At 39.6% G+C, this 20,044-nt stretch overlaps 1 protein-coding gene across 3 annotated transcripts in view; it reads left to right on the top strand.

Moving 5' to 3' along the window:
- Positions 1-2,332: 2,332 nt before the first annotated feature.
- Positions 2,333-20,044, top strand: part of STAM (signal transducing adaptor molecule) — a 65,762-nt gene continuing 48,050 nt past the window's right edge. The window contains exon 1 of one of the 3 annotated variants that reach the window (XM_081152131.1): positions 2,333-2,605. In XM_081152131.1, the coding sequence (XP_081008257.1) occupies positions 2,566-2,605 (40 nt within the window). In that variant the 5' untranslated portion in view covers positions 2,333-2,565. The remainder of the gene's footprint in view (positions 2,606-20,044) is intronic. The other 2 variants (XM_081152132.1, XM_081152134.1) reach the window with 2 other exon arrangements.

Below are 20,044 nucleotides of genomic sequence, written 5' to 3'. Positions count from 1 at the left end.
AAAATGAAACTCCTGCACTTTCAATGTTTTGAGGGATAATAATGAAAAGCTAACCTCAAAATAAAACCCACTTCGCTTTTTATATTTGGCTTTTATGTTAAACATAATAATAATGTTAAAAATTTTACATTTTATAAGTGTTTATTATTCACAGCATATTAATTATAAAAGGCCCCAAATAGCTAAATTCATCCTTCTAGGTCAGAATATATAGATAATGCTATCAAGAGTAATAGTTTTTATTACCTCACTATTCTCAGTGCTCACATGTTGATAATCAAGGCTTGAACAATTTGATCAATAGATATTGCTGACAACAGAATAATTTAGTCTCATTACTGAACCAAAGAGCACATCCAAATGCATTTCCAGAAGCATTTGGCTGTGACGCAGAGTGATTATAATAATGTGCCCAGACTCTGCTCAGGAACTTGAGATGGACAAGTTGTCACCTGATTCTGTCAGCCCAGTAATCAAGAACTGTTTTTTTTTTGAGAGAGAATGTTCTGGTTCACATTCCAATAGTGATGTTTTGGAAGGATTTTATACTGTCATAATGAAACACAAGCAAGCTTTTGGTACTGGCTCCTCAAAATGTTAAGAACCAGTGGTACAAACATACTACATTTTTTTACATTTTTTTTTTTGCTTTTGAAAGGAAATAGGCTCATCATTAAAATATTTGGAAAACATAAACTGCATAAAGAACTAAAAAGCATCCCAAATCTTATCACTCAAATCTGGATGATTTTCTGAGTGGTTTTGTAACCGGTTTTTAAAAATTTATGTATTTAGATGTCTTTCTATGTAAATATAGATCTATATTACCACCTTTAATAGCCGTGGAGTTTTTACATTGTTTCTATTGCAATTACTTGACCAATACTAATTATAACTCTTGCTTACTATATTTATTGCTTATTATATGCTAGGCACCTAAGGGTTCCACTTGCATTAATTCACTTGCTCTTTGTAACCCTATTATTTCTCCTGTTTCTTACAGAAGAGGCAACTGGGGCACCAAGAAGTGAAGTAATTTGTCTAATCTCTTAATCTTGGACATTTTCGTGCTTAACAAAACTTTGATAATATAAGTAATGTTGCTACGAATATCTTTGTTCATGTTCTTAAAGAATGTCTTTAGGATAAATTTCAGAAAGTTGAATTGCTGGGTCCAAAGCTGTTCACATTTTTAAAGGCTTCGGTTACATACTTCCAAATATTTCCTTCAGGAAGAATATATTTACACTTAATTAACAATGTGAACTATGATTCCCCACATTCCTGATTCTTTCTATTCTTTGTCTGAATGACAAAAATGTATCTAAATGCTGCTTTAATTTGCAGTTTCACTTTTAGAAATGGAACTTAATTCTTAATGGATTTTTGTAAACACTCTTTGTATACCACTAGTAATACTAATCCTGTTACTGACACTTCGCAAATACTCGTTTACACGCTACTTTTGGAAGTGCTCTGTTTTTGGATACAATTGACATAATTTCAATTCTCGTGCAAGATGCTGTTTGTTCCAAGTGGGACGAAAAACCTAGCAGGTGCCCTTTAAAATTTCTACATGACAGAGTTTTTATTTGTTAAATAAACTTATACAGAAAATAACTAAACAAACATATCAATTTCTAGCTCCATTTTTCAGTTTTCTTTTTTTGCTCGGTGTAGGGGGACCTTCTTGGGTTGTGAAACTTACACCCCAACCAACACCACTGCTTAGTGACTCCATAGTTAGTCAGTACTAACCAACGCCCAACTAACTAGGAGCGCTTTCGACAGACTCCGAGGCTGGCGAGCGGGGACTCCGGGGACCGCGCCGGCGCCGCCCCAGCGCTCCCGGCGCCCGGCTCCCGGCGCGCGCGCCCGGACACTCCCCTCTTCAGGGATTCGAGCCAAGCCTTCCAGCTCACATGACTTCATCCAAGCAAGTTTCTTGCCACCTCAGACAGCAAATTACTCATAGCCTTTTGACCTAGACGACTCCGAACGAAGGCGTTTCCATCCCCCTCCATAGGGAACTACCAAGTTAGGACGGACGGACCGGGGGGGAAAGGGGGTCTTGCTCAACGGAGACGCGACCCTTTTTCTTTCCTAGTGTCTGGATCACGCCAGGGACTGCTAGTCGGCTTCGGCGCGCCTGGAGGTCCCCGTCCCTCGGAGACTGCCGGCCAAGGCGAAAGGAGAAAACGCAGACATTACTGTTCCTCTCCTGTATGACTAATTAAAAGAGGAGTCCGGTAGAGGGGGGCGCTTTGGTTGGACTTGTTTGGGAAGGAGAGGTTCTGGGCAGGTTCTAGTCAGGCAGCGCTGAGGTCGCCCAGATTCCCGACAGGCTTCACGCGGGGGCCTTCTCGGCTCCTTCGCTGTGGCCGCCGCTGTCGCCGCTGCTGCTGCCGCTGTCGCTGGGGTTCGGGGAGACGAGAACCTGTCGCGGACCCTGCAGAGTCCGTGTCTATTGCTGTTCTTGCCTGAGGAGTCTTCCTTCCTCCGTCGCACCCTGACTCCCTTGGTGTCGACGGGGAGTCCCTGCGGACAGCGCCGCACGCAGTGGAGATGCCTCTCTTTGCCACTAATCCCTTCGATCAGGATGTTGGTAAGCGCTCCTGCCGCTCCCCGTGCACCGGTCTCCGCGCTGCAAACCCGCTCTGCCCGCTCTCTGCGTACGTTCTGGACCCCCGGCCCGGGGTCGAGCTGTTCCCCCTTCACTGAGGCTCCAACCTTAAGAGTTCGGAGGAGATTGCGGGCTTGGCGCATCCTCTTTGAAAGAAATGGGACTCAGAGAGCCTGCGAAATGGGCCTGGCGCTGGGACGGGGGGTTTGGAAAGAATTGCTTGGAGGGTTGCTGTAGGGAGCTTCGGAGGAACAGCTGGTGGAGCGTCTGGTGCTGGGGCAGCGATTCTGGAAGAAGGGAGCCGACGGGGCTGGGGAGGAGCATCTCGGCTAGGGTAGGATTATAATAAGCCCTCGCTGAAAATGGAACACTGGCAACAGCTGAGGCCGAATTGAGGCCCTGAGCTACTGGGCTGCTTGGCTTAGAGCGGGTCTCTGTACTGGAAGGAGTGTGGACGGGCACCTGGAATCCGAAAATGCTAATTTGTTTTGAATTTGAAATGTTCCTTCCTTTCGGTTTTCTGAATCATTGGTAGTAGCTACTGATCAGACCAATTCAACAGGTTAGCTTTTGTTTATCTTTTTCTGGTTTAAGGGCAATAACTACAGGAGTTTGAGTTTCCGTGAAGAGAATTCGGGGTTGATTTGAATGCAGTTAGGAACTACCTTGGCACACAGGTGTGGAATGACAGCAAGCCAGATACCATATCCAGATCCCTTAAGGCAGAATTTACTAATTACTGTGGTAAAGAGATAAGAGGACAGCTTTAAGTGGAGTTGCTTGTATATTTTAATTGTGAATGGTAGGTGTCAAGTTTTGCTTTTTTAATCCTTCCTCACAGCGTATCATTGAAGCTTGGAGATTTGGGTTAAATCTGGAAAAGGGTTCAATTTTATCTGCCATTTCCTAGCTGAGTGAAATCAAGGGCAAGTTACTTAAGCTCTTTGAGTCCCAGTATCCTCATCTTTAAAGGTCGAAAAACACATTTTGTTCATGATTAAATGAAATAATGTGTAGAGTTCCTACTGTAGTGCCTTTATGTAGTAGTTACCTACTAAATGATAGTGCTTTTTTTGTTCGAGTTTAAATGAATGTCCTGAATACTAACAGTGGATGGAACTTTTAGAGATCACCAATAATACTTATAAATAATTAATTGGAAAATTGATTTAATAAGCGTCTAGCACACACTATTTACAGGACACTTCAGTGAGAAATAGTTGCTTATAAGACATGGTTACTGCTCTTTAAGTAGTTTTACAGCTTTCTACCTTAATTTCTATGGCAAATGCTTAAAATAAAACAATTTCTTAATACCCGTTTCTTTTGGTTCCAACTAGTTGGAGTTGGAAGTAAACTTAGTTTATGTAAAATCTAGCTTCCAATTACCCAATCACCTTTATATCTTACTGACTTTTTCAGTGCACGTTTTCTTTGAATTCAGATAAATTTCTTAATGTCAAAACCTTTCTCAGTACCTACAACACCAGTTCAAAGCAGGCTCCTTCTTGCCTTTATATGTTTGTTTCTTTTATTTCTTCTACCTTTCTACATGTCCTCATGATTAAAGGCCAACTCAGAATCCTACTTATTGTAAATGAATCATTTCCTGATTAGCCTAGGATTTTTCAATAGCAACACTATTGATGGTTTGCTCCAGATAAATGTCTTTGGGGTGTGTGTGTGTGTGTGTGTGTGTGTGTGTGTGTGTGTATATGTGGTGCGCAGGGGGGGGGTCTATCCTGTGCAATGTAAGCATCCCCCGACATATACCTACTAGATGCTAGTGGCATCCCCCTCCCCCAGTCATGATTTAAAAGATTTCCAAAAATAGCTAAATGTCCCCCAGGCCCACAAAATAGCTCCCAGTTGAGAACCACTGCTCTAACCCACCATAATCTCAACTCTTTTTACAACTCCTGCAACACCTTTTATCTTCACCAAATTATTTAGCATTAAAGATAGTTATATCCTGTGTTATGCTCCTTAATTATTTTGTTGGTTGCTATATAATAGGTGCTTAATAAATATTTGTTGAATTGAGAATATGTCACTTGAGCCTGCTAGATAGTAAGTTTCTTGAGTATAAGAACATTGTTTTGCTTCAGAAAAGCTTACTTTTAAGAGTTAGTCAGGTTTGGGTATTTGGATCAATTCTCTCTTCATGATCGATGTATCAAAATATGCTGAAAGATTATCTAAGAAGACCTGTCAGAAACTTCCAGTAAATAATCCTTAGACAGAGTCCTGTAAATGCCTGTGTTAAATTTTTTGCTAGGATAGCATGTAGAATGTAGTATGTAGAATACATTTAACAATATTCCTTCTCACTTTGTCCATCAGTGAATATGTCAGTGGAATTAAAGTGCTCCCACTAAATCACCTGATATAATTATTTACTATTTAGCATTAGTATACATTTGTACTTCTTCAAAATTATTTTCCACTTTATTCATAAACTAAAATGGTTAATCAGAAATTCATGAACTGATTTATGTAATATAACGTTTCATATGAAGAATCATAATAGTGGCAGTAGCTTTTCCCTTGAAGAAATGTCTAAACATGTTATCAAATGTAAGCTCCAAAAAAAAAAAGTAAGCTCCATGAGGACAGGGATTTTTGTTTGTTCACTATGATATTCCCAGCGTGTAGTGTGTCTGATACTAATAATAAACATTCAGTAAGCATTTATTGAATAAATGAATCTCATTTTGGATGTATTTCTTGCAAAGTTCAACTCTTGAATTATAAAGGTAATTCATTCCATCAAACTTTTATTTCAAAATCCCTAGTGACTTCCATCTTGCCAAATCCAATGGTCAGCGATCAATTCCTAGGCCATTTTTTTGTTGCTCTCTTAAGCATTCCTCTTTGATATACTTTATTCACTTGGTTTCCAGGACACCAAACTTTTTCTGATTTTCTGCTTAGCCCTTTTTTAGTGTTTTTTTTTTTTTTTTTTTTTGCTTCTCCTATTGTGACTTCCAAATGTTGAACTGAACCTGGAGCTCACATCTAGAACTTCTTTGAAATTTTTTTCCTTAGAGTCTTAGGAGGCAATTTAGCTTAGCTTTAAGAATTCAGATTCTGGAGCTACAGTGCCTGAATTCATTTCCCAGGTTTGCTGCTTACCAGCAGTGTGACTTTGGTTTAATTGCTTAGATATTCCATGCCTCAGTTTTCTTATCTTTAATATGGAATATAGAGATAGTGATAGTTCTTAGTTTCTTTCCCCAAACCTGCTCATTCCTTCATTATTACCTATTTCAGTAGATGGCACCATTGATATTCCCTGTCACTTATCTCCATTGTTTAGGAGTCGTCATTGATTCTTTTGTTATATTTTAATTTTTTAATCCTCACCTGAGGATGTTTTTTAAATTGATTTTTTAGAGATTGAGCAAGGAAGGGAGAGAGAAAGAGAGAAACATTGATCGGTTGCCTCCAGTACACACCGTGACAGGAAATGGAACCCCCAACCTGGGTATGTGTCCTGACCTGGAATCAGGCCCATGACCTTTCTGTGTCCACACAGTGCTTCAACCAACTGAGCCACACCAGCCAGGGCTCTATTTTTAAAATATATCCAGAATTTCATCACTTCTCCTTACCTCAGCACTATTGTCTTACTCCAGTTGACATTATGTCTTTCGTATACTGTGGCAAAAGCTTTCTGTTAGACTTCTTTGCTATCACTCTTGCCCCCTATAATCACTTCTCATCTACAAAGGTCAGTGATCTTTGAGAAATGTCAGGTAATGTCACCTGCTCAGCATCCTCCAGTAGCTTCCCATCCCACTTATGGGGAAATGCAAATTCCTTATTGTGCACAATCTGGCCCCTTCGTGTGTCTCTGATGTGATTATGATTCCTAAACACACTCTCTCATTCTAAGCTTCTTGCGTCTGAACACTCCAAGCTCATTTCTGCCTCTGTATATTGTGCTGTTTTCTTTCCCAGGAATAATCTTCCCTCAGGTATTTGAAGGTCTTCCATCACATCATTCAAGACTGTTCACATTAGTTTCTAAGAGAAGCTTTCCCTAATTACCTTCTGTAAAAAAATATTCGTCTTTACTGACTCACTGGTTCCTTGTTCCATCTTCTTATTTTTTTGCAGTATTCAACTACCTGACATTGATTGATTGACTGACTGTATGAAATGTAAACTCTATAAGGATAAGAACTTTTCATTTCCTCCTTTTTTTATTGAATTTATTGAAGTGACATTGGTTAATAAAATTATATAGGTTTTAGGTGTACAGTTCTATAATTCATCATCTGTATATTGTATTGTGTGTTCACCACCCCAAGTCAGGTCTCCTTCCATCACCATTTAGCCCCCCTATATCTCTTCTAAGGACTTTTCATTTCTATCCCCAGTACCATGGGGGCAATACATAGTAAGCACTCAATAACTATTTATCAAAAATGAATTACTGATATTTTTCTAGATCTCCAGTCTTGCATTTCTATTTGATGTTCTGTTATCACCTAAATAATCTATCAGAAAACTGAATTTACCTTTCCAAGTCTGGTTCTTCTGTCATTATTTAGTAATTTGATAGTGTTTAGTTATTTTATTTTTTAAAATATCTTTATTGATTTCAGAGAGAGGAAAGGAGAAGGAGAGAGAGAGATAGAAACATCAATGATGAGAGAGTCATTCATCAGCTGCCTCCTGCATGCTCCCGACTGGGAACCGAGCCCGAAACCCTGGGCATGTGCCCTGATCGGGAATCGAACCCCGATAGCCTGGATCCTAGGTTGATGCTCAACCGCTGAGCCATGACTGGCCAGGCTGTTTAGTTATTTTGACTTGAAACCCAAGAGGCATTTTGAATCATTCCCCTGCCTCTGCTAAATCATCAAGTATTATTTTTATAATAGTAAATTTGCATTCCTTGTCAGATTATTTTGGACCAATTTTTATCCTACTCTTGGACATGTTTTTCCTTTGTTTTGCTTAGTCCACTCAGTATCATAAACTACAGCCAGATTGATCTTCATAAATATTAATGTTCCATTCTCCTACAGTATGGTGTGATGGAAGGACCTTGGGCTTTTGGTTTAAATTGCAGCTGAGGCAAAATATGGACTTGGGCAAGTATAGAACCCCTCAGAGTTCACTTTCCACCTTTGTAAATAGGGATAAAAATATTTGCCTCATGGAGTTGTTATGAGGAATACTTATAAAAACACTGACATTCTCTTTACTAGAGTTGAATATGCTTCAGATACCTTAGGTTCAGCATACCCAAAATCATACTCAAACTTTTCTTCTCTGGTGTGCTTCTGTTCTGATGACTGGTTCTCAGTTTATTTAGTCAAATACATATGTCAGGTATCTGTGGGTCGTTCTTGACCTCTGTACTGTAATTCTTTACATTCTTTTTCTTTAAATATTTCAGAGAGAGGAAGGGATGGGGAGAAAAAGAGATAGAAACATCAGTGATGAGAAAGTCATTGATTGGCTGCCTTCTGCACGCCCCCTACTGGGGATTGAGCCCGAAACTTGGGCATGTGCCCTGACTGGGAATCAAACCTCAATCTCCTGGTTCTTGGGTCAATGTTCAACCACTGAGCCACTCAGCTGGGCATCCGTTGCTCATTTTTGAAGAGCATCTCCCATCTCCAAGCTGATTGAATGACAGTTTTTTTTCTGGAGTCTAAACATGGTGGGCAATCATCCTGTAAGCATTTCTAACCTCCTTAAATCTTTGAGTGTAGTAAATTTTGAGAAAATCAAAAGAAGGTGCTTATCAGAAAAATGTTCTCCAGTCCATTGAGGCTATTTAAATTTAAATGAGGCTGTATATGTTATCTTCTGGATATTGCTAGGCAAATTTATCAGTCTCCTCTTATTAAGTATTTGTGTAAGAATAATCTGAGGATGAAACAAGATCATTTAGAATCTTTGGCCCAGTTGGGCGTGGCTCAGCAATTGAGTGTCGACCTAGGATTCAGGAGATCGGGGTTCGATTCCCGGTCAGGGCACATGCCTGGGTTGCAGGCTGCAGCCAGTCAATGACTCTGTCATCATTGATGTTTCTGTCTCTCTCCCTCCCTCTCCCTTTCTCTCTCAGATCAATAAAGATATATTTAAAAAAACAAAAAGAATCTTTGAATTCTTTGGAAGCAAGTCTTTTATATTTTTCACTTTTCTCTTTCCCACAAACCTTGTTTTTGTCTTAGAAACTAAATAGTTTTGACTTCATTTACTGTTCACAAAACCATGTTGAATTGCTGCAAGTAGTTTATATTTTTCTGATTTAAAAAATACTTGTTTTATTACTGAGAAGTTGATCTTGAGGCAACATCAATAACTGATGTGAACAGTTTTAGAGCTCTGAATAGGTGGCATTTCTGATCTGTATGTATACATTTAAGTTGGATACTGATACTGTTTATGCGTAGCAGTATAACGAAGGTAGTTCATGAGTGTTCAGCATAATATCTGCTAATGACTATAATAGACACTCGTGTATATGACTTAATTCAGGAACTGTAAAATCATACTTAGTTATGGTAATAGGCAGTTTGTATTTGTTCAGACATAAGCCTGTCATTTCTAGTTAACTATTAACTTTTTAATATTATATTTTAATAAGCATAGCTATTATGCTTTTAAAAAAGGTGATAGAATTTAAGGTTTAAGTGTGTTCTTTTTAAAAAAATGCACTATGCTTTTTAAAAAAGTCTGCTTGGCTACCAGTCAGTAGGATGAATTAATTATTTAAAGGCACTACAGATCAAAGTAATAACTTGCTTTCCTTTTCTAAGAAGTAGTGAATGTTAGGCTGGAGGATATTGTTCAGGATGACTTACTCAATCTTCTTGGGCTTCAGAGGGGTTGAGGATCAGTTGGGTAGGGCTATGAGACTCCTCAATTAGAACAATTCCATTTAGAGTTGCTTTACATATTGGTGGTTGTATTTTTTTTTTTAAGATAAGATTTTCCATTATAAAAGAGTGCTGAATAATAAAGAATTTGAATAGTCTTTGTTCCTGTTTCCTGGGAGGGAGCCTATAAATCCTTGCCATTTCCTGAATGATAAGAGCATCATTCTTAGTCATAGTAGGTTCCTGGTACTACACCTTAGTTTAGATGTACTCAGCAAGGGGGCTGGCCATTCTAGAAGGAATAACTTTGTGACTAGATAGTTGGAGCTTTGAACAGCCCCACCAGGAAGCAGGGAGGGGACTCGAAATAGAATTCCAAGAGATGGTTAGTCATACCTTAATAAGGATACTCCAGTAAAAACTCTGGAAACCGAAGCTCAGTTGAGCTTCCTAGTTAGTGATGTTAGCGGCGAAGCTGCATCAGAATGTTCCCTGTGATTGCGTTATTGGTGGAAATGAGGTGTCCATTGGTGGAAGTAGGGGATCCCTTTCCCCACTGGATGCTCGGGGTTGGGTCCTTGTGATAGCTTGAGAAAAAGAATTTTCTAAGACTTACATGGGAGGATGAGTGGTTTTTATTTGCCTGGAATTATATCCCTGTGTTTACAAAAAGTCCCATTTCCCTTAAACTGGTCTGGAAGAGGTGAAGCTGGGGATTTAGCAGAGCTAGAAGCATTCCATGGTGGAGCTGGGTCTGGTGTAGCATCAGGCTAGTCACAGTTCATCAGTCCATTGTGTGTGGTCCACATGGCTGTGAGCCATGTGGATGAATGCAGGCGAGTGCGCCCCCTGCAACAAGAGAGCCAGGAGCCCAGTGCCCAAGAGAGATAACTCAGCTGTTTAGGAGAACTCAGTTAAATATCTGAAATCTTCCTGTGCTTGCAGTGGCCATGCCTATTCTGGCCAATGGCCTGTTCCCAGGTGTGACTGACAGGCAAGTACCTTCCCTATGTCACCCAGACTTTACTGGGTATGTGTCTGTTTGGCCTTCCCTTTGTTCCTTTCCATTTAATTAATAATCAGGTTATTTATAACAGTATCAATTGGACTTGGTTCAGCAACCTTGGTACTTGAGTTCTTGCTAAGAAATAATTCAGAGCCAAGACTCCAATACAAACAAAAGTTTATTTAGAAAGTCACAGAGGTAGAAGAAGTGAGCCAGCCCAGCTCGGCATGGCTCAGCGGTTGAGCATCAACCTAGGATCCAGGCTATCGGGGTCGATTCCCGGTCAGGGCACATGCCCGGGTTGTGGGCTCGATCAATGACTCTCTTATCATTGATGTTTCTATCTCTCTCTCTCCCTCTCCTTTCCTCTCTCTGAAATCAATAAAGATATATTTAAAAAAAAGAAAAAAAAAGAAGTAAGCCAGTTGGGCTGCATGGGCTCAGAAAACAAGTTACAGAGGCAAAAGAAGGGTCCTTGGAGTTTAAGAGAAAGAAAGCAGAGACATACCTAATGGAAGAAGGCTTGGTTGGGGGTTGAGGCCTGTATATAGAAAGAGGGGTGGGAGGAGAAGGAATGGAGAGAGAGAGAAGGAGAGCCTGAGAATGCTTGCACGGCACACTGGGTCCTTTGTCTTGAGGGTCTTTAAAGGCAGGGATTTCAGGAGATATTTCAGGGAGGATCTCAGTAGAATATTCATCAGCTTTCCAGGTGTGTCCTTTCAGGTGTTTTTGGTGTCAACTGAATGGTCAGCCCTAGGGGAGGGGATCATTATTTACTGCATCTGGTCTGGATGGCAGCCATGGTGTCACTATGTCTGATTTTGCTGCTTTTCTGGGCCTGGGACTGAAACACAACTGGGACCTAAATGTCACCTCTAGTTTGACCTAAACTCTGTCTCTGTGGTCAACAGACCTGAGTCTTTGTTACTAAGATTTGATGTGGGCCAGAACCTTATTGTCATGAGGGCTCAATGCTTAAGGGAGTGATCATTGCAAGGGTTTGTATGGGAGTCATATGAGGTTATTCTACAGCCCCTTTCTTCCTCCTCTAAGGGGGTCTACTGCATGACTAGCAACATGCTAGAGGAGGAAAGGTCAGGGGAGGGTCCGAATCGCATCACCTGTATAGAGAGAGAGTAGAGAGGAGAGGGAAAAGGAGGGGGGGAGAAAGAGGAAGGAAGGAAGGAAGGAAGGAAGGAAGGAAGGAAGGAAGGAAGGAAGGAAGGAAGGAAGGAAGGAAGGAAGGAGGGAGGGAGGGAGGGAGGGAGGGGGGGGAAGGAGGGAGGGAGGAAGGGAGGAAGGGAGGAAGGAGGGAGGGAGGGAGGGAGGGAGGGAGGAAGGAAGGAAGGAAGGAAGGAAGGAAGGAAGGAAGGAAGGAAGGAAGGAAGGAAGGAAGGAAGGAAGGGATCTAAACCACATAACCAGCCATATGCTAAGGGAGGAAAGGTCACCCTGGGGGTGAGGTCCTTGTTTTCCCAGTTTTACCTGTTGCTAGGTACCCGGGGCTTTCCACCTTGGTGACATTTTATTGTTTCTACTCTGCTCATGCCAGTCTAACTGCCTACTACAGTGACACACATGTGCTGGGAGGGTGATGCTTCCTGAGGGCTCAGAAGCTTGCTTTGCATTTGGGACCCTCCCAGAGCTAGTCCTGTGCATCGTGCATCTCTTCATTGCCTGGTTCAGATTTGTATCTTTTCTAATTAAAACTGTAATCATAAGTGCTTTCCTGAATTCTGTGAGTTGTCATTATAGTGATTTATTGAACTTGAGGGGATAGTGGTGCTTTCAGAGAAATGCATGGGTGGTCTTTCTCTGTTGTAGAGGGGGTGGGGTTCTTGGAGTACTGCTGGAATAAGCATTTCCGGAGGCGCCCACAGGAGGAGGAGATGTGGTAGAAAGCTTTATCTTCGTGGTATTACATCCTTAGGTTCCCAAAGTTCCATTTCCCTTAATTCAGACCTGAAAGGTGTGTAGCTGGGGATTCAGTAGAGCTGGAAGCAAAACCATTTTACAAAGTTTCCTTTCCATGTTGGAATTGGGTCCAGTACAGCATTAGGCTAGTTGCAGTCTATCAGTTCATTGAGTGGGGTCCACATGGCCATGAGCCATGTGGGGGAACCAAGAGAGTAAACTCCTTTGTTTTAGGAGATTAAATATGTCAAATATTCCATTGCTTGCAGTGGCCACACCTGTTTTGGCCAGTGACCTGTTCCCAGGTGTGACTAGCAGGTAAGTACCTTCCCTTTGTCACCCAGACTTTACTGGGCATGCTTCTATTCTCCCAGTGGTCTGTGGGGAATAGACCTGGGGAGTGTTAAAGCGCAGCTTCCTGGCAGAGTTGCACAAATGACATGCCTATATTATTTGGCCTTCCCTTTGCTCCTTTCCAGTTATTCATAGCTAGGTTAAATTACAGTGGTATCATTGGGAACCCCTATATTTGTAGCCAGTTGGTCAGAAGTTCATGTGGCTTGGGAACCCAAGAACTTATTGCTTTCTGACGTGAGGGTAGACTTGTGGAGTTCTATGCTCTCAGCTTGTGAAATCTGTATTAACTCTGGGTAGTTAGCATCAGAATCACATTGTAGAGGGTTTCTGCATTGAAGAGTAAAAATTGACAACAAATGAAGTAGTTGCTGTTAAAGTCTATGTGTTTCTGTGTCTTTTATAGATTCATATTGTAGTTATGTGATTAGATTTAGTATTTATTGAGCATAGATACTGAGAACATGGATATTGAAAGATTTACTCAAAGCAGAAATTATTACTTTCAAGGGATTTATAATATATTATTGAAGCTTGGACAGCAACAGGTAAATTTGAGTCAGTTATCTGTGGTCCCTGCTGACAAAATTAAACACCATGTTGCCTGGCAGGTGTGGCTCGGCGGTTGAACATTGACCTAAGATCTGGGAGAGGAGACTGTGGTTCTATTCCTGGTCAGGGCACATGTCCGGATTCTGGGCTCAATCCCCAGTGGGGAGCATGCAGGAGGCAGCCAGTCAATGACTCTCTCTTCATTGATGTTTCTGTATCTCTCCCTCTCCCTACCTCTCTCTGAACTCAATAAAGACATATTAGAAAACAACAACAACAACACAACTAAACACCATGTCAGCATTTGGTTTGTAAGTAACCTATTTAATTTTCAGAGTAGAGTTAGTTTCTCATGTTTTCTTCCTTTCCCTGTACCAAACCATTTTTACTTATTGGCTGTAGATTCATTTTTTTCCTAAAAGTCCATCTCTGATCAGATTATTTCCTTGCTCAAAACTCTTTCTTGGCTCTTTGATGTTTTTTGAATTCATACTAACACCTCAACTGGTATTTTGGGCCTTACAATGGTTCTAACCTTTTACAAAGTGGTCTGTGATTCAGCCAGACTAGATTCTTCATTATACTTCTTCAGTTTTCGTAACTTTATTTCTTTCTGTATTCACTTAAATAGAAACAGTTTATTAGTAATCCTATTCTCTTCTGTTTTAGTATACTAAGAAGAAGCCTTTTGGGATACTCCTTTTCTCTCCTCCAGGTCTTTCCCTGTTTCTCAGTTGTTTCAGCTTTGCATTTTTTGTGACTCCTTTTCTATTTTATATTTAGGTCTCTGCCAGTTTCTCTTTCCCTCCCTCCCTCCCTCCCTCCCTCCCTCCCTCCCTCCCTCCCTCCCTCCCTCCCTCCCTCCCTCCCTCCCTCTTTCTCTCTCTCTTGCTAGTTGAGTCCTCAAATAACTTTTTTCTTTTTTTAATTAAATTTATTGGTTAATAAGATTATATAAGTTTCAAGTGTACAATATTATAATACATAATCTGTGTATTGCATCATGTGCTCATCACCCAAAGTTTAGTCTCCTTCTTTCACCATATATTTGACCTCCATTTACCCTCTTCAAATTCCCCCTACCTCCTCTTACCCTCTCTGGTAACCACCAGACTGTTGTCTGTGTCAATGAGTTTTTTGTTTGTTTTGTTCCTTCACTTGTTGCTTTCTGTTTTATATCCCATGTATGAGTGAAATCATATGATTCTTTTCCTTATCTGACTTATTTTGCTTAGCATGATACTCTCAAGATCTATCCATGTTGTTGCAAATGGCAACATTTCATCTTTTCTTATGACTGAGTAGTATTTCATTGTATATATGTACCACATCTTCTTTATCCAATCATCCATTGAAGGACACTTGGGTTATTTCCATGTCTTACCCAACATGAACAATGCTCCAGTGAACATAGGGGACCATATGTCTTTATGAATAATTGCTTTCAAATTTTTTGGGAGACACCTAGAAGAGCGATTGCTGGGTCATATGGTAACTCTATTCTTAAGTTTTTATTTTCATTTTTGTTAATCCGCACTTGAGGATATTTTTTTCCATTGCTTTTCAGAGAGTGGAAGGGGAGTGAGGGGAGACAGAGACAGAGACAGAGAGAGAGAGAAACACTGATGTGAGAGACACATCAACTGATTGCCTCCCGCATGTGCCTCGACTGGGGTTGGGGAGCAAATGTGCAGCCCAGGTACGTGCCCTTGACCAGGGAGAATCTAATCTAACCTTTCAGTGCCCGTGCCAATGCTCTAACCACTGAGAAACACTGGCCAGGCTCTTAAGTTTTTTGACGAACCTCCATATTGTTTTCCGTAGTGCCTGTGCCATTTTACATTCCTACCATTATTTTCTGTTTTAGCAGGTAAGTTGCTTCAGATCAGGCCTGGCATAGGCTAGAAACTTAATTCCATTTTGTTGCATATATATTTAAATTTTATAATTTCCTACAAATAAGTCACCTAACCAACATCTTAGATGTTTTAGACATTGATATTAATTCCTACACAAGGAATTCATCTGTATAAATGACTTCCTTTTGTTATTTTCTGTTTTAGGAGATAGTAGGGTGACTAGGCATAGATACTTTTCTTACCACTACCCATTGGTAATCCCCCTCTGCCATTTTATTACATACTAATTCTAGTTCTCTAGTGGCAGAGACTAACTGGTAGGTATTTGCTATGTCCCTTGGGGCTGTGATATGGATCAGGTATTGTAAGCCTGCAAAAATTTGGGTAAAGTTGGCTGCTTTCTATTTTCTCCTTTTAAACTGGCTATGTCCTACCTCCAGCTCTCAGTAGTAGGTCAGAATGGAGAAATGAGTGTTCTCTGTTGAACTAGATAGCAGGGCATTGACCGGAGCAGGGGAGCATGAATTTTACCATATCACCAAGACCAACCATTATAGATTAGAATGTTGGTATGGGTCAGACCTCTCACCCATAAACCATTTTAGGTTAAGAAAATGGGGAATGTTAGGATCTTTGTGATGTTATCTTTCAGCATATTTGTTCTTTGAATTGCAGTGCTTAAGTCAAGACGATTTATCGTCTACTTCTATATAGCTTTTGTTTCAGAAGATAAGGAAGATTTTTTTTTTCTCTCCTACTTAGGCTCTTGTTTCTAAGTTGCTTTCTTCTGTTTTTTTTTTTTTGTTTTTTTTTTCTTTTCTGTATTTGTTTTGTCTTTATCTTCCATGTTAGGTTTTCTCAGCTGACAGTCCTTGAATATCTGCTCATGATTAATACCAGAGAAATAAATAGCACTTTGGAAACTCTGGTTAGTGTCTGGGAATTTTATTGGGACCTAATTATGTAGGCATAATCTGCCTGGCACATACTCAACCTCCAGAATCTCAGAAGGAAAGCATGTGCTCAGCATAAAGCATATTGTTTGTACAACCAGTTTAGGTGTAGTGAGCCATTCTTCTCAGTTCAGAGAATGGTGGGAACCCTCCTGAAATCTTAATTTCCATATACCAGCCAACGCTTGTAAGTAGGCCTTTTAAAGGATACTAGTCAGGCCTGTATGTTAACTTTTTTCTGCACAGCAGGTATCAGCATTCATGTAGTTGCTTATTTCCTTTATTAATATATATATATATATATATATATATATATATATATATATATATATATTTTTTTTTTTTTTTAATATATCTTTATTGATTTCAGAGAGAGGAAAGGAGAGGGAGAGAGTGATAGAAACATCAATGATGAGAGAGTCATTGATCGGCTGCAGCCCGCAACCCGGGCATGTGCCCTGGCCGGGAATCGAACCCTGATCGCCTGGATCCTAGGTTGACGCTCAACCGCTGAGCCACGCCCGGCTGGGCTATTAATATTTTTTAAATGGACTTTAGAGCAGTTTTAGATTCACAGGAAAATTGAGAAGATGGTACAGAGATTTCCCATATACTTCCTGCCCCCACACATACACATAGCCTCCCCCACTGTCAATATCCTGCAGCAGAGTGGTAACATTTGTTACAGTTGTGAACCTACCAGCACCCATCATCATCACTCAAAGTCCATAATTTACAGTAATGTTCACTCTTGGTGTTACACATTGTGAAGGTTTTGAGAAATGAATGTATAATGACATGTATTCCAACATTATAAGATACAGAGTAGTTTCACTCTCCTACAGATCCTCTGTGCTCCACCCCTAACCCCTGGCAACCATTAATCTTTTTTTACTGTCTTCATAGTTTTGCCTTTTCTAGAATGTCATGTAGTTAGAAATGTGCACTATGTAACCTTTTCAGATTAGCTGCTTGTATTTAGTAGTATGCATTTGAAGTTTGTCTTGTCTTTACTTCATAGCTCATTTCTTTTTAGCACTGAATAATATTTTCCTGATGTTACCACAATTTTACCCATTTACCTACTGAAGAGCATCTTGGTTGCTCCCAAGTTTTGGCAATTATGAATAAAGCTGCCAAAAATGTTCGTGTGCACATTTTTGTGTGGACATGTTTCACCTCCTTTGAGTAAATACCAAGCTGTATGGTAAGAGTATGTTTAGCTTTATAAGAAACTGTTAAAATGTCTTCCAAAGTGTCCGTACCATTTTGCATTTTCACCAGCAATGAGTGAAAGTTTCTGTTCCTCTACATCCTTACCAGCATTTGCCGATGTTAGTGTTTTGGATTTTGGCCATTCTAATAGGTGTGTAATGATCTCTTATTGTTTTGATTTGTAATTCCCTAATGACATATGATGTGGAGCATCTTTTCATATATTTATTTGATATCTGTAGATCTTCTTTGGTGAGGTGCCTATGCAGGTCTTTTGCCCGTTTTTTAATTGGTTGTTTTCTTATTATTGAGTTTTAAGAGTTCTTTGTATTATTTGGGTCATAGTCCTTTATCAGATGTGTTTGGCAAATGTTTTCCCCAGTCATTGGCTTATTGTCTCATTTTCTTTGCAGAGTCTTTTGGACAACAGAAGTTTTTAATTTTAATGAAGCCCATATTATCAGTTATTTCCTTCATGGATCATGTCTTTAGTGTTATATCTAAAAAGTCATTGCCATACTCAGGTCATCTAGATTTTATCCTGTGTTATCTTCTATGAGGTTTTCGTTTTTTTCCTTTTTAAAAATATTTTTATTGATTTTTAGAGAGAGAAGAAGGGAGAGGGAGAGAGAAACATCAGTCAGCTGCCTCGTACATGTCCCCTAGCAGGGACTGAGCCCTCATCCTGAGAATGTGCGCTGACAAGGAATCAAACCAGCCACGTTTTGGTTCATGGGACAGTGCCCAACCAAATGAGCCACACTGGCCAGGGCTCTAGGAGTTTTATAGGTTTTTACATTTAGATCCATGATCCATTGTGAGTTGGGAAGAACTGACATTTTGACAATATTGAGTCTTCTATCAGTGAATAAGGAATAGCTCTCCATTTCTTTAGTTCTTTGATTTCTTTCATCATCAGGGTTTTGTAGTTTTCCTTATATAGATCCTGTATATATTTTTTAGATTTATACTTCAGTATTTCATTTTTTGAGTGCTAATATAGTGCTAAGTGGTATTGTTTTTAATTTAAAATTCCAATTGTTCATTGCTGGTCTATAGGAAAGCAATTGACTTTCTTTTATTGAATATATTTGACATGTAACATTGTATAAATTTAAGGTGTACAGCATGTCAATTTAGCAAGTTTGATGGTTATACTATAATATTGTCTGTTTTCATTATACTGTGCATTAGATCTCTATGGCATATTTACTAGTCCTTGCAAGTTTGTACTCTTAAACATCTGTCTTACCCTCCTAGCAATTGACTTCTGTATACTAATTTAACCTTGTATCTTGCAATCTTGCTATAACTGCTTATTCCAGTTTTTTTTTTTCTTTTTGTTGATTCTTTTGGATTTTCTATGTAGATGATTGTATTATCTGTGAATAAAGACAATTTTATTTCTTCCTTCTTTATCCGAGTACCTCTTATATTATTTTCTTGTCTTTTTGTAGTAGCTAGGACTTCCCATATGATAATGAAAAGATGTGGTGAGAGGGGACATCCTAGCCACAGTGGTAAAACTCCCAGTTTCTCACCGTTAAATATATTAGATTTTTTTGTAGATGTTCTTTATGTTCTTGAGGAAGTTCTCTTTTATAACTAGTTTGCTGAATATTATTTGCCTTCATTTCATTTATATACAAGCAAACGTGCCCATACCTCCCCCCCCCCCCCATCATTTCCCTCTCCCTCTGAAGAACTTTTTTTACATTTCTTGCAAGACCACTCTCTGGACAACAAATTTTCTCAGTGTTTCCATGTTTGATAAAGTCTTTATTTCTCCTTTCCTTTTGATGAATAATTTCAGGGGTACATAATCCTAGATTGGTGGTTATTTTCTCTCAACACAGCTATTTCACTCCATTCTCTCCTGTTTGTATGGTTTCTGAGGCATCAGATGTAATTCTTATGTATATTCCTGTGTAGGTACAGTGCTTTTTCCTTCTGCTGGCTTCTTTTCTATTTTTTTATCTATCGTTGATCTTCTGCACTTTGAATGTGATATGCCTAGATGTTGTTATTTTGACATTTATTCTGCTTGGTGTCCTCAGTGCTTTCAGGACCTGTGGTTTGGTGTTTGACATTAATTTGGGGACGATATTAGTCACTATTGTTTCAAATATTTCTTCTGCTTTTTTTCTCTTTATTCTTCTCTGGTATTCCAGTTATGTCTATATTGCACCTTTTGTAGTTTGCCACAGTTCTTGGATAATCTGTTCCAATTATTTTTCCAGTCGTTTTTTTCTCCTTTTCAGTTTTGTAAGTTTCTATTGATATTATCCTCAAGCTTAGAGATTCTTTTTTTCAGGCATGTCCAGTTTACTGTAGAGCTCATCAATGGTGTTCTTCATTTTACACTGTTTTTGATCTCTGGTATTTCTCTTTGATTCTTTTTTAGAATTTTCATCTTTGCTTGCATTGCCCATTTGTTCTTGCATGTTGTCTCATTTTTCCATTAGAACTCTTACCCTATTAATCATAGTTTAAAAATTCCTGGTCCCATAATTCCAACATTCCTGCCACGTCTGAGTCTGGCTCTGATGCTTGCCCTGTCTCTTCAGACAGTTTTTTGCCTTATAAGTGTGCATTAATGAAAGTTAGACATGATACACTAGATAAAAGGCACACCAACCCTTAATTGTCTTATAGTAAGAGATCAGTGGAAAAATATTCTGTATTCCTGTGATTAGGTCTCAGTCTTGTAGTGAACCTCTGCC

The sequence above is a fragment of the Miniopterus schreibersii genome (assembly GCF_964146895.1).
Source record: "Miniopterus schreibersii genome assembly, chromosome: 1".
NCBI lineage: Eukaryota > Metazoa > Chordata > Mammalia > Chiroptera > Miniopteridae > Miniopterus > Miniopterus schreibersii.
The sequence above is the reverse complement of the archived record's forward strand: the minus strand, read 5'-3'. Positions and strand labels throughout refer to the sequence as shown.